The following is a 13,880-nucleotide window of genomic DNA, read 5'->3' as shown; positions in this document are numbered from 1 at the left end:
ACAGTAAAGGAAGACCTTTCTCTCTGTCTCTCTCTCTCTCTCTCACTGTCCACTCTGCCTGTAAAAAATTAAAAAAAAAAAATAAAAGAAAATTACTATCCTTGAGATATAAAATGGAAATTTTTGACAAGTTTTATAAACCAGATGTTAGACTCACGAGATTTTAGGTTTATTGTAAAATGTTACGTACATTAACTTGGAATACTCCTTTCTGCTCTAAACATATTTCCATCATTCCCAACTTTTAACTCAAGAAACATTTATTCAACATTTACTGTGAACAAAGATAGCTCTGTGTAACAAACTGAGGAGACACAGCATGAAAAATAATATCAGTTGAATATTAGGACAAAAAATTGTATAAGAGATGAATCCCCTGGGACCATACATATTTTTGTCAGGCAAGTGGTGTGTGCAGATGACTAATGAGGGGTTGATAGAAGCAGAGCCTGATTAGGAAGACCATCATGGAAAAGTTGCCTTAAGAAAGAGTACTTGGGGGCTGGCGCTGTGGCGTAGCAGGATAGGCCGCTCACTGCAGCACCGGCATCCCATATGGGCCCTGCTACACTTCCAGTCCAGCTCCCTGCTAGTGCACCTGGGAAAGCAGTGGAAGATGGCCTGGTGCTTGGGCCCCTGCACCCATATGGAGACCTTGAAGAAGCTCCAGGCTCCCAGCTTCAGCCTGGCCCAGCCATGGCTGTTACGGCTATTTTGGGAGTGAACCAGCAGTAGGAAGACCTCTCTGTGTCCCTCTCTCTCCCTCTCTCTCCCTCTCCCTCCCTCTCCCTCCCTCTCCTTCTCTCCCTGTAGCTCTGCCTTTCAAATAAATAAATCTTTTTTAAAAACAAGAAAGAGGATTGAAAGGAACTTTGAAGTTATCACAGCACAACCTAGGCAGAAGTAAAGGTTGAAAAGCCTCCTGAAAGTTATTGGGACATCTGATATCTATATGGTATGAGAGCAGAATGTGTGGTGAGCTTATTGAGGATGCCGCACTGAGTGTTGGGCATTTATCCTGGCGCCTCCTGCAGGCTTTGGGAAGAGAGCTAGTAAATGAAAAGTGATAATTAAGAAGCTTGTTGGTATGACTGTCTGTGGTCACTAGCCTAAGATAGTATTTCACATCAGTAACCACATTAGACAGTGGTGGCTAGACCATTTCCATGCTGCCATAATTTATAACAAGGCTTAAAAATACATAAACATTGATTATCTTTCATATAGAATTCCTTTTTGATGTGATTTTTAAAAACAAAACAAAAGCGGCCAGCGCCGCGGCTCACTAGGCTAATCCTCTGCCTTGCAGCGCCAGCACACCGGGTTCTAGTCCCGGTCGGGGCGCCGGATTCTGTCCCGGTTGCCCCTCTTCCAGGCCAGCTCTCTGCTGTGGCCAGGGAGTGCAGTGGAGGATGGCCCAAGTCCTTGGGCCCTGCACCCCATGGGAGACCAGGATAAGTACCTGGCTCCCGCCATCGGATCAGCGCGGTGCGCTGCAGCGCGCCGGCCGCGGCGTTCACTGGAGGGTGAACCAACGGCAAAAGGAAGACCTTTCTCTCTGTCTCTCTCTCTCACTGTCCGCTCTGCCTGTCAAAAAAAAAAAAAAAGCAAAAAGCTCTTTTCCCCAGTAAGCCAAATAAGGTGGCAGTGGGGGGGAACTTAATGATCTTTATTATTATAGCAAAATTAAAGTAGTATTGAGGCCAATGCTGTGGCACAGTAAGTTAAGCCATGGCCAGCAATGCCAACATCCCATATGGGTGCTGGTTCAAGTCCCAGCTGCTCCACTTCCAATCCAGCTTCCTAATAATGTACCCAGGAAGGCAGCAGAAGCTGGCCCAGGTACTTGGGCGCCTGCCACCCAAGTGGGGGACACAGATGAAGCTCCTGGCTCCTGGCTGTTGCAGCCATTTGGGGAGTGAAACAGCACACGGAAGATCTTCCTCTCTCTCTCTCCCTGTCTCTCTGGCTCTCTCTCTGTAGCTCTGACTTTCAAGTAAATAAATAAATCTAAGAAAAAAAAAAACTTAAAGGCATATGTAAGGCAGTTTCATATTCTTGTTATCTTATTGTTCTTAAGTAATTAAAAATAGCAACTATTTCCATTAGGTTAAAGTAAAATAAATACATAATTAATTAGGTAAAAATAATATATTTAACTTGGGTTCTTATGTCATTAGATCTTGCTTTTTTTTTTTAAGATTTATTTTATTTATTTGAAAGAGTTACAGAGAGAGGTAGAGACAGAGAGAGAGGTCTTCCATCTGATGGTTCACTCCCCAGTTGGCCGCAACAGCCAGAGCTACGCTGATCCAAAGCTAGGAGCCAGGAACTCCTTCCGGGTCTCCCACGCGGGCCCAAGGACTTGGACCATCTTCCACTGCTTTCCCAGGCCATAGCAGAGAGCTGGATTGGAAGAGGAGCAGCCAGGACTAGAACTGGCACCCATATGGGATGCCGGCACTCAAGGACAAGGCTTTAACCCACTGCACCACAGCGCCGGCCCCAGATCTTGCTTTTTTGTTCAGTTCAACTATCTCTGTATTTCCATTGGAATGCTTAGTCCATTTACATTTAATATGGTTACTGATATGGTTGGATTTAAATATCCCATCTCTTTTTTTTTTCTTTGTCCTACCTTTTGCCTTTTTTCTTTAATTGAATACTTTTATTCATTTTATCACCTTTGTTGGCTTATCAGCTATACATAATTATTTTCTTACTTTAATGGTTGCTGTAGAGTTTCTAATATATGCATATCTTTCACTTACTATAGTCTGTCTTCAAGTGATATTATATCATTTCATGTATATTATATTATTTCATGTTCTTATAGAGCCTCGTAACAGTATATTTTTATTTTTCCCTACTTGTGCTATTGTTTTCACAAATATTACACCTATATACATTATACACCTCACAATACATTGTTATATTAGTTAAAATTTGTTTTTAAATTTTAAAGAAGTTTTATATTTACTCATGTAATCAACACTTGTAGTTTTCTTTATTTTGTGTAGTTTTTCTGATATCATTTTTCTTCTTGAAGATTTTGTTTACCATTTTTTTATAGTGCAGGTATGCTGATAATAATTTAGCTTTTATGTGTCTAAGAGTCTTTATTTTACCTCCATCTTTGAAAGAACTTTTCGCTGGACTCTAGGTTGTCAGTTTTAGCTTTCACTACTTTAAAGATGTTACTGTAATGCCATATTTCTGATGAGATATCCTTGGTCATTTTGTCTTTGTTTCTTTGTGTATGATTGGTTCTGCCCCCCCACCGCTGCTACAGATTTTTCTTTGTATAACTCATTTTTCTTAAATATTTATTTATTTATTCGAAAGGCAGAGTCACAGAGAGGTAGAAAGAGAGAGAGGTCTTCCATCCTGCTGATTCACTCCCCGGATGGCCACAATGGCCGGTGTGTGATCCGGAGCCAGGAGCCAGGAGCTTCTTCTGGTTTTCCAGAAGGGTCCAAGCACTTGGGTCATCTTCTACTGCTTTCCCAGGCCATAGCAGAGAGCTGGATCGCAAATGGAGCAGCCAGGACTCAAACCGGCACCCATATGGGATGCCAGCACTGCAGGCAGTGGCTTTACCTGCTACGCCATGGTGCTGGCCCCTATATAACTCATTTTAAACAACTTAATAATGATATGCCTTGGTGTGGTTTTCTTCATGTTTCTCATTCTTGGGAATCATTGAATTTCTTATGAGACTATAATTTTCATCCAGTTTGGAAAAGTGTTGGTCATTATTTCTTTAACCATTTTTCTTTCACTCCTCTTCTTCATAGACTTCAGTTATAATTTGCCAACCACGTGAATTTGTTCCATAGTTCTCTGATCTTCTCAATTTTAAGGGTTATTTTGAAGTGGAAGGAGGGCTAGTCTTTTTTTCTCCATTTCATTTTAGATAGTTTGTATTACTTTAGCTTAAAATTCACTAGTTGTTCTTTTACAATATCCAATCTGGGCAGTGTATTTTTCATCCCCAACATTGCAGTTTTCTGTCTAGAAGTTACATTTTCATGCTTCTGATGTTTTCTGTATCTCCAGCATATTGTTCCTGCGCAGTCTCTGGCTTCTTGAGCCTGTGGCTCACGGTCGGTAACTGTCTAGAGAGCCTCTCCTGCTGTTTCTATCATCTTCATCATTTGGGGGTCGATGTCAATTGGTTGACCTTGCTATTCATTATGGGTCATATCTTTCTGCTTCTTTGCACATCAGGTTCCCAGACGTGCGATTTTTACTCGTTTATATTCCCGTAAACATTCTTGAGCCTTGCTCTGGGAAATGGTTAGATCCTTCAGGCCTTGTTTTTTGGTTTGGTAGTACCAAAGCAATATTTATTCCAGGCTAATTTTTCCTTATCATTGAGGCAAAAGTCAATAACGTTGCACCTGATACTAAATAAATCTGGACATTTTCTGCCCTGGCTGTTAGGGTCGGGACCTCTGGGGAATTGCCCGAGGTCATCGCTGAGCTCTCTGGGCATCTCTGATGTTCTGCCCTGTGGATCCCAACTGTGTGTCTTCAACTCAGGGAACCTGCCATGTGTGTCCCCGTCCCCATCCTGTACTGCTGGGACTCCGAGCAGCAGGCTGGGTGATTGCCACAGTAAGGATACCTCAGTCGTTTCCCAGGTCATAGAGGAGGACACTGCCCCCACTGCCTCTGCCCAGTGTCTTGACAGCATTTGTTTAATAGATTTTGTATACTTTTCTAGTTGATTCGGGCAAGAGGGTAAAACTGACCCCTGTTACTGAATCGTGACCAAAGTGGAAGTCTATCACTGATTACCTTGTGGCTGTGTGTGTGTGTGTGTGTGTGAAGGAGAAAATTAACTTTATTGAAGTACCATATATGAGAACATACGGAAAAGTATACAACCTGATGCATTTTCATGAATGGAACACATCAGAATAACTATGACCTCAAACAGAATACCACTAGCACCCCTGAGGTTCTCATGGTCTCTGTTTTGTTGTTGTCATTGTTTTGTTTGAAAATCAGAGTTACAGAGAGAGAGAGACAGACAGACAGGTCCTCCATCTGCTGGTGCACTCTCCAGATGGCCGCAATGGCCGGGGGCTGGACCAAGCTGAAGCCAGGAGCCCCTTCCAGGTCTCCCATGTGGGTGCAATGGCCCAAGCACTTGGGTTGTCTTCCACTGCTTTTCCCAAGCCATCAGCAAGGAGCCAGATCAGAAGTGGAGCAGCTGGGACACAAACCAGTGACCATATAGGATACCGGCTTTGCAGACAGTGGCCTTATCTGCTATGCCACAGTGCTGGCCCCTGTCATGGTCTCTTATACACTGTCTGTTCCAAGAAGAACCGCTGTTTGGATTTCCAGTAACACAGTGAATTGCTAAGCTTTTATTTTTGCTGTCTTCCTATTATTTTTTTGGTCAATAAAATTGCTTTTCACTGAAGAATTTGGTCTTTAACTTAAACAACTAGCTTGTAATTTGGTCTTGTATTTATCTTTCATAGATAAATGATCCATCATTGAGACACACAGGCCTCTACTGCAACCAGCTGTCATCCACTGACCTTCTCAAGACAGAACCAGATGGAACCCAGGTCAGTAAGAAATGCAGCCCAGAGCTGTCAAGTGCATGCTAGACACACAGAGCGTTGTGTTACCTTGTGACTAAGAGCCTGGCCTGGGACTCTGACCTGGCTGTGAGTCCTGGTTCTCTCCTTAGCTACGCCGTCTTGGGCATGTATGGAACTTCCTGAGCTGCTCTGTAACCACAGAACAGAGAAGATACCTGCTTTTAGGATCTTTGTGAGGATTAAATGAGACGACAGTGCTTAAAGAATGACAGAAGTACAAAAGTGGCCACTAATTATTATTGTATAAACAAACACAGTTCAAAAACTCACCTGCAATCAAAATAGCTCACAAAATCTCAGTGAGTTGGGGTGCAGCAGAGGGCCTGCTGTGTACTGTACCTGCACAGAAGTACGTGTGTACACAGCACAAGCCAAGTATGGCCACTTCCCTAAATTAACCGAAATCGAGAAATTTGAAAGTTTTAATTCACTTTGGTAACTTTGATTTAGTTTTTAGTCTCTTAATCAATATTTTTAACACAAGCATTATGTTATAGAGATAGAAGTACACATAAAATGTTTCTAGGCCTTTGTGTGAGCTGGGGGGAGTGAGGAAGGAAGTGTGATTTGGGAAACACTTTGCCAGGCACCGCATGCTTTCCTCATTGCGGCCTCACTATGGAGGAGGTAACGCTCATTTCTCCACAGGTGAGCAAACTGATCCTCAGGGGGTTTAGCTGCTGCTACCATTCACAAAACTAGGAAGAGGGGGAGCCAGGTCTTGTAACACCAAAGTCCATGCTGTTTCTGCCGACCACTGAGGGCCTGTTGAAGGATAAAACATAGGACAGAGGCACATAAACTGTCAACTAATGAAGGACAGCAAACTCTCCTGTTGCTGTTACAAGTAACAAGAGCCATAGAGTGAGCAGACAGGGAGAGAAACAGCTGAGCTGGTCACGAGAACACTGACAAAGGAAAGGGACTGAAGAGGGCCTTGAAAGCTGTCAGCAGGCCACGTGGAAGAGAAAGGTGCGGGGGCCACTGCGGCCAGTGCAGAGTGTGGGCTTGGAGTAGCAGAACTGGAGGCGGGGACACAGGCGGGGGAGTGGTGACAGGCGAGCACACCTGCAGAAGGCAGAACAGGAATTGGAGGAAGGAAAGTCAGGACAGACGGCCGGGGTCTGGACTCAGTCCTGCTGACGAGTCGTCCCTGAGGATGAGGAGGTGATCAGAAGGAGGAGGATGAGGAGGTGATCAGAAGGAGGAGGTGATCAGAAGGAGGAGGATGAGGAGGTGATCAGAAGGGGGAAGATGAGGAGGTGGTCAGAAGGAGGAGGATGAGGAGGGGATCAGAAGGAGGAGGATGAGGAGGTGATCAGAAGGAGGAGGATGAGGAGGTGATCAGAAGGGGGAAGATGAGGAGGTGATGAGAAGGAGGAGGATGAGGAGGTGATCAGAAGGAGGAGGGTGAGGAGGGGATCAGAAGGAGGAGGATGAGGAGGTGATGAGAAGGAGGAGGAGGTGATCAGAAGGAGGAGGAGGAGGGAAGTGATGAGAAGGAGGAGGATGAGGAGGGAATCAGAAGGAGGAGGATGAGGAGGGAATCAGAAGGAGGAGGATGAGGAGGGGATCAGAAGGAGGAGGAGGTGATCAGAAGGAGGAGGAGGAGGGAAGTGATGAGAAGGAGGAGGAGGAGGAGGGAATCAGAAGGAGGAGGGTGAGGAGGTGATCAGAAGGAGGAGGAGGAGGAGGTGATCAGAAGGAGGAGGGTGAGGAGGTGATCAGAAGGAGGAGGATGAGGAGGTGATGAGAAGGAGGAGGAGGTGATGAGAAGGAGGAGGAGGAGGGAAGTGATGAGAAGGAGGAGGATGAGGAGGGAATCAGAAGGAGGAGGATGAGGAGGGAATCAGAAGGAGGAGGATGAGGAGGGAATCAGAAGGAGGAGGATGAGGAGGGGATCAGAAGGAGGAGGAGGTGATCAGAAGGAGGAGGAGGAGGGAAGTGATGAGAAGGAGGAGGAGGAGGAGGGAATCAGAAGGAGGAGGATGAGGAGGTGATCAGAAGGAGGATGAGGAGGTGATCAGAAGGAGGAGGAGGAGGAGGTGATCAGAAGGAGGAGGATGAGGAGGTGATCAGAAGGAGGAGGAGGTGATGAGAAGGAGGAGGATGAGGAGGTGATCAGAAGGAGGAGGAGGAGGTGATAAGGAGGAGGAGGAGGTGATGAGAAGGAGGATGAGGAGGTGATGAGAAGGAGGAGGATGAGGAGGTGATCAGAAGGAGGAGGATGAGGAGGGAATCAGAAGGAGGAGGATGAGGAGGTGATCAGAAGGAGGAGGAGGAGGAGGGAATCAGAAGGAGGAGGATGAGGAGGTGATCAGAAGGAGGATGAGGAGGTGATGAGAAGGAGGAGGATGAGGAGGTGATGAGAAGGAGGAGGAGGTGATCAGAAGGAGGAGGAGGAGGAGATCAGGAGGAGGAGGAGGTGATGGGAAGGAGAACGTCCCTCCGTGAGGAGCCTGCGTCCTGTACGAGTGTCAGGAACCAGCCTGTGTGAGGCCTGTGTGCGGCAGTGAGGAAGCCTCCCTTCACTGGAAGTGTCTGGGAGTCTCACACCCAGAGACGCATACGGGGCAGCTCAGCAACCGAATTAAATGAATCTCAGTGACCGAGCTGAGTTCGAGAGCCTGGGGCGGAGCTGGAACTGAAGGGACACCGAGCTGGGAGCCTCGGGCGCCGCACGCACTCCCGCCCCACGCTCTCTCCTGCGGCTCTTTAGCTTCCTCTCTGTCAGCGTCTGCCGCTCATCGCAGGGGTGGTGACATAAAAGTCTTCTGGGGTCTGGCCCAAGGCATCCCCCCTCCACCTTTTAGGTAACAGTTCGAATGGCAGAAGCGTGTCTTAGAGTACGGTTTAGTCTTTCCAACTGACTTCAAAAGTAGACGATCTTTAAAAATGCTCTTTTTTAAATAAGCAGTATTTGCTCCTGTTTTATCATGCCTTTATCAAGAATGTTTTTAAATATTCAGGGACAAAAATACTTTATGTTCTGCCTCAGTATTTCATCTGTAGAAACATGTAGGCCGGCGCCATGGCTCACCAGGCTAATCCTCCGCCTGCGGCACCGGTACCCCAGGTTCTAGTCCCGGTCAGGGTGCCGGATTCTGTCCCGGTTGCTCCTCTTCCAGGCCAGCTCTCTGCTGTGGCCTGGGAGTGCAGTGGAGGATGGCCCAGGTGCTTGGGTCCTGCACCCCATGGGAGACCAGGAGGAGGCACCTGGCTCCTGGCTTCGGATCGGCACAGTGCGCCGGCCGTAGCGCCCATTCGGGGGGTGAACCAACAGAAGGAAGACCTTTCTGTCTCTGTCTCTCTCTCTCTCTCTCTCTCTCACTCTCACTCTCTCACTGTCTAGCTCTGCCTGTCAAAAAAAAAAAAAAAAAAGGAAACGTGAACAGGACATTTTTACGTCAATTAAACGTCGGTGCCCAGAAAGCACCGCATCTTGTGCGCACGGGAGGTTTCGGGTTGGAAGCTCCTGTGTGTTGTGGCTGATCATGAAATCTGCTTGCCCCAGTGTTTTCCTATTTGCCAAACAGAAGCCGGGGAGTGAGTGAGTCAGCCAGAAATACAGGTCCAGGTGTACAGACAAGGAAAGGCTGGTGGGCACCGGGGCTTTGTTCTACTGGAAAGGTGGGAAGGGAAAGAGGCAAGACAGAGGGGAGAAACGGAAACGAAAATGGAGAAGAGAGAGGAAGGCACAGGGCTGCCGGGGGAGCTGTTGTCCTGGGAGGGGAAGGGCTCGGCGGACCTTCGGAAGAGTCCGATGGGAAGTCGCGGGGCACAGAGGCAGGGCGAGGGCACAGCGGCAGCCGGGATCAGACTCAGACCGGGAGGGGGTGTTTTTTAGACACACTGCAAAAACCCAAAGAACTGGGTAACAAATGGGAACATACAAGAGCAAGAAACAAAAATTTGATAAATGAAAGAAGAAAAGAAACTGAAGAGAGGAACAATGCTAATCACTCACTAGCGCTCATCAAGGACTGCAGGAGGTGCTTCCTGGGAGTGAGACGGAGTGAGAGGAAGAGCTTGGGCGAGGGTGGTGTAGAAATCCAGTGGTGAGGACAGTGCCGTTAGGCCAATGAGAGTTGGTAGGAAACAACTTTTATTTGTAAGTTTTCAGAAAAGCTGAGTGATTTAGTGATGAAAGACCAAAAATAAAAAATACATCATTAATCTAAAATGCTTCGTGAACCTTTTACATGTGAGACACAAGTTTGCCAAAAGTTGGAGACAGTCAGTTGCTCTTCGATGCCTTAGAAGCCATTTCCATTCCTGGTCTGGAACATGCACAGATGTGGTGTTGGCCTTAACCAGCTCTACAAGTGACTCTTTAATAAGGTTGATTGGTAAACACTAACTTCTGGCTTTGTTTTTCCAATAGAAAGTGCTAGAAGCTTGCATCTTTAGACATTTTCAAGGAATATATGAATTACTGCCAAAATTAGTTAAAGGGAAAATTCACACTATTCTGAGCTAGTAGACTGTTATTTTAAGCTTGTGTGTTTAAATGGACCATCTATCAGGAAAAAAAAAAGTCAAATGCAAAATTGTTCTGCTGATACTTTGCAATAATTCTGAAGCCAATAGGTGAAGAAGCTATATAATACATTTACATATCACACAGGTCTTCTGGACATTAACTTTAGTGATGTTGATGTCCTGCTATTGCATTGTGGTGGTTTTATTTTGATAATACTGGGTTAAAGCCCTTAATTTTTCAGTACCATCATAAAAAATGTTTTTCCTACTAGTCATCCATAGACTATTTCTAAGCGAGTTTTCCAAATAGCATGTATTTTTTTTACCCACCACCAGCAACCCAGACTCCGAAACAGCTTTTCCCAATCTGGGCAACATGCTAGCAGTGACACTCACTTTCCTCAGTGATGGCAGCCCTGTAGGAGGAGTGACCATTCCAATTTGATTTTATTTCTAAAGTGTGAACTTTCCAGAACCCTGAGCAAAATGAGTGCAGCGATTTTCTTTTTGTAGGACAAGAAGACAGAAGAGTTCTTCTCTGTGGTGACTACAGACTAGAGGAATGCTCTAGTGAGTTCCCACTTCAAGTAGTACCCACTCATAAGCCGGGGGGGCAGCCCCTTCTGTCTAAACACATCTTTCATTTGTGTTCCAGCAGGTGCAACAGGTTCAGGTGTTTGCTGACGTCCAGTGTACAGTGAATCTGGTAGGCGGGGACCCTTACCTGAACCAGCCTGGTCCACTGGGAGCTCAAAAGCCCACGTCAGGACCACAGACCCCCCAGGCCCAGCAGAAGAGCCTCCTTCAGCAGCTACTGACTGAATAACCACTTTTAAAGGAATGTGAAATTTAAATAATAGACATACAGAGATATACAAATATATTATATATTTTTCTGAGATTTTTGATATCTCAATCTGCAGCCATTCTTCAGGTCATAGCATTTGGAGTAAATAAAAAAAAGAAAAAAAGGAGTTCACTTTTGTTGGGAGATTGAGAGATGTTTTTGTTTCTTTCTTTGTAAAAGCCTTGGATATTGAAAAAAATACCAAGGCAGAACAGTTGGACAATCTATTTCTTGAGCCAAATTTAATTATTCTTATTTTTGTAATTAGTCATTGGCTTCTTATCTGGATGAAGGCTTTTGGAGGATAACCAAAACGACAAGTTCCAAGGGGAAGACGAGGCTCTGCCTCTGCCGGCCCGGTCCTGACCCTGCCCGGGGAGAAGGGCCCGCGGGGCTGTGCCCGCGTCCGCCCACCAAAGGCTGGCACAGTTCTGAAATCCACAGTCCTCCCCCATCCCAGCCCCGGCAGCTCGTGTGTACAATCAGCTTCTTCTAGCAACTTCGTATCTGTTGGCTACAAGAGAATATTTTGCCTCCAAGTATGTACCCCTCCTCCTTTTTTTAAAGATGGATTTAAACCAAGATGCCTCCAGGAAAAGAGGAAGAAATGAGTGTATTCACAGAGGAATCCAAAAAAATACAGTTTGGGGAAAAATGCAATAATTTTTTGATGAGATGGTTGAAGGACAAGAAGTGAGTTCTGTCAATTATTGTAGATACAACTTTCTGATTAAATCTGGAATAAAAGGCAGCCTGTTCTTTCTGCTTTTATTGTATTAACAGCTGAGGTAGCTGAACTTATTTAAAATAAAATTAAATTTATGATTCAGGTAGCTTATTTTCCCTTTAAATCTCACTGTAAATATATTTGATTTCTTGTAGAGATTGATTTCCTTCTGTTTAATTTTATGCTTTTATTATCCTACTCTTGATTTTTCTAAATTTGTGTGTGAAAGATAACGCTGATTGAATTGCAGTTACATTTGGCTAGTAATATTTCGTTATTTTATTAACTGTGATATCATGTGTGGATTTCCTTTGGGGTTCAAATCAAATGCCACTTCCAGAAAGCGCTGTTCCAGCTGAGCTAGAGCAGACTGGCCGAGCGTCCCTGGACCACCTGGCCGGGATGCACAGGCCGCTTGTACAGAGGAAAATTCATACTCAAAGAAAATCTGCATTTTTTTTAGATTGACTTTGGGAATTTTAATTTTCATCAGTGCAAATACAAATTTCTCTATCCCTGTTGCGGGGCTCATTGGTACCGTGTTTTCCCTTTGTGTCTTGTCACTCTGCCACGTCCCATCTCACCCTGGCCTGAGTCAAGGACCCAGTGAACTGACTTTCTAGTTCTAGAAGTTGCACTGCCAGGCCAGGAAAGCTGGAGAGGGCATTGTGGAAGAAGCAAAGGTGGACCCCAGTCTCAGCGCGGTCCGCACCCCGGGCCCGTGCGTGCTGGCATCGGCCCACATTCTGCACCAGCTGCCTCTGCTTCCGTGCAGGGAGGGGCCCGAAGAGCTACCAGTGGAAGAGGAGCCGGACTCAGACTTGGAGGAAGAAGCCATTGCCCAGGTCCTTCTCTCTGCATCTCGCCACCCCGGTCACAGAATCTCCGCTGAACAGCATTGATTCAGGAACTGCCGAATAAAGCGATCCGTGGAAGGGCTCCGTGTGGGCAGCAGCTCTGACACAGAATCAGGACACTCAGTTACAGACATTGTCTCTTTTAGTTTTTCAGAAAATGCATCCCTGATTTCCTCATTGCCAGCTTGAAAGCCCAGCCATATTACTCTAGTCCCTGCCAGACTGCTCTAGGAGGTCATTTCCATTTCTGCTTGTGATCTGTAGACCCGCGGACTTGAGGAAGTTCACCCTGAACCCCAGCATTCCAGAGGAAGTCTCCTGACCCAGGAACTAGGAGAGTGGTAAGGGAAATCGGAGATGCGCCCCCGTCCCAGCGGCACCTTAAAGCATGCATGTCACCTTCGAGGTTTTATAATTGCACTGTTTGTTTTATGTATGTACAGATTAAAATTATTGCTACATTTGAGGAGAATAAAACTGCTTGCTTCTATGTAATTCCTGTCATTCCACAGGAAATTCACTTTTCCAGCTATTGAATAGAATTTGTTTAACAACCTCATGGGTTGCCTCTTCATTTAAAGGGGGTAAAAATGAAACCTAGATTTTGCAGGAATTGCCGAAGCCCAAAATGACTAACAAGAGATGAAAGGGGAATAAAAGAAGCCAAAAATCCTCAAAGTCTCCCTGATCTGAACCAGCCCGGTGAAGCGGGAGAAGGGCAGCCTGACTCCAGACAGTGGGCCGGAGGAACGCTCACTTCGGCCTGTGTCTGACGCGTCGGCACTCTGGCCTGCTGGTTCTTGACCCAGATCTGAGCCAGGCAGAACTTCACAGCCACCAAATAGCGTATCCTTCTTGGATTACTGGTTCTTTTACAAACCAATATTTTGTGATACCGATGCTGAATCTTAACTTGAGGAGGCTCCTTCAATGTGACAACACATTTTATAAAAGGTCCTGTTTTGTGTTTGCTGTGTGTTTTTTGTTTTGTTTAAGATTTATTTATTTGAGGCCGGCGCCGCGGCTCACTAGGCTAATCCTCCGCCTAGCGGCGCCGGCACACCAGGTTCTAGTCCCGGTCGGGGCGCCGGATTCTGTCCCGGTTGCCCCTCTTCCAGGCCAGCCCTCTGCTGTGGCCCGGGAGTGCAGTGGAGGATGGCCCAGGTGCTTGGGCCCTGCACCCCATGGGAGACCAGGAAAAGCACCTGGCTCCTGGCTCCTGCCATCGGATCAGCGCGGTGCGCCGGCCACATCGCGCTGGCCGCGGCAGCCATTGGAGGGTGAACCAACGGCAAAGGAAGACCTTTCTCTCTGTCTCTCTCTCACTGTCCACTCTGCCTGTC

The 13,880-nt window shown here is 46.2% G+C and overlaps 1 protein-coding gene across 9 annotated transcripts in view; it reads left to right on the top strand.

Moving 5' to 3' along the window:
* The window catches only part of NCOA1 (nuclear receptor coactivator 1), a 262,111-nt gene extending 249,015 nt beyond the window's left edge, over nt 1-13,096 (top strand). For 4 of the 9 annotated variants that reach the window (XM_051843198.3, XM_089326749.1, XM_051843199.3 and 1 more), the window contains 2 exons: nt 5,499-5,588; nt 10,762-13,096. In XM_051843198.3, coding sequence (XP_051699158.1) covers nt 5,499-5,588; nt 10,762-10,932 — 261 coding nt within the window. In that variant the 3' untranslated portion in view covers nt 10,933-13,096. Of the gene's footprint in view, nt 1-5,498; nt 5,589-10,619; nt 10,677-10,761 lie in introns of all 9 variants that reach the window. The other 5 variants (XM_089326751.1, XM_070069364.2, XM_070069365.2 and 2 more) reach the window with 3 other exon arrangements.
* The last annotated feature ends 784 nt before the right edge of the window (nt 13,097-13,880 follow it).

The sequence above is a fragment of the Oryctolagus cuniculus genome, chromosome 2 (genome assembly GCF_051225735.1).
Source record: "Oryctolagus cuniculus isolate XC-2025 breed Fujian yellow rabbit chromosome 2, ASM5122573v1, whole genome shotgun sequence".
NCBI lineage: Eukaryota > Metazoa > Chordata > Mammalia > Lagomorpha > Leporidae > Oryctolagus > Oryctolagus cuniculus.
This window is presented reverse-complemented; position numbering and strand designations above follow the sequence as displayed.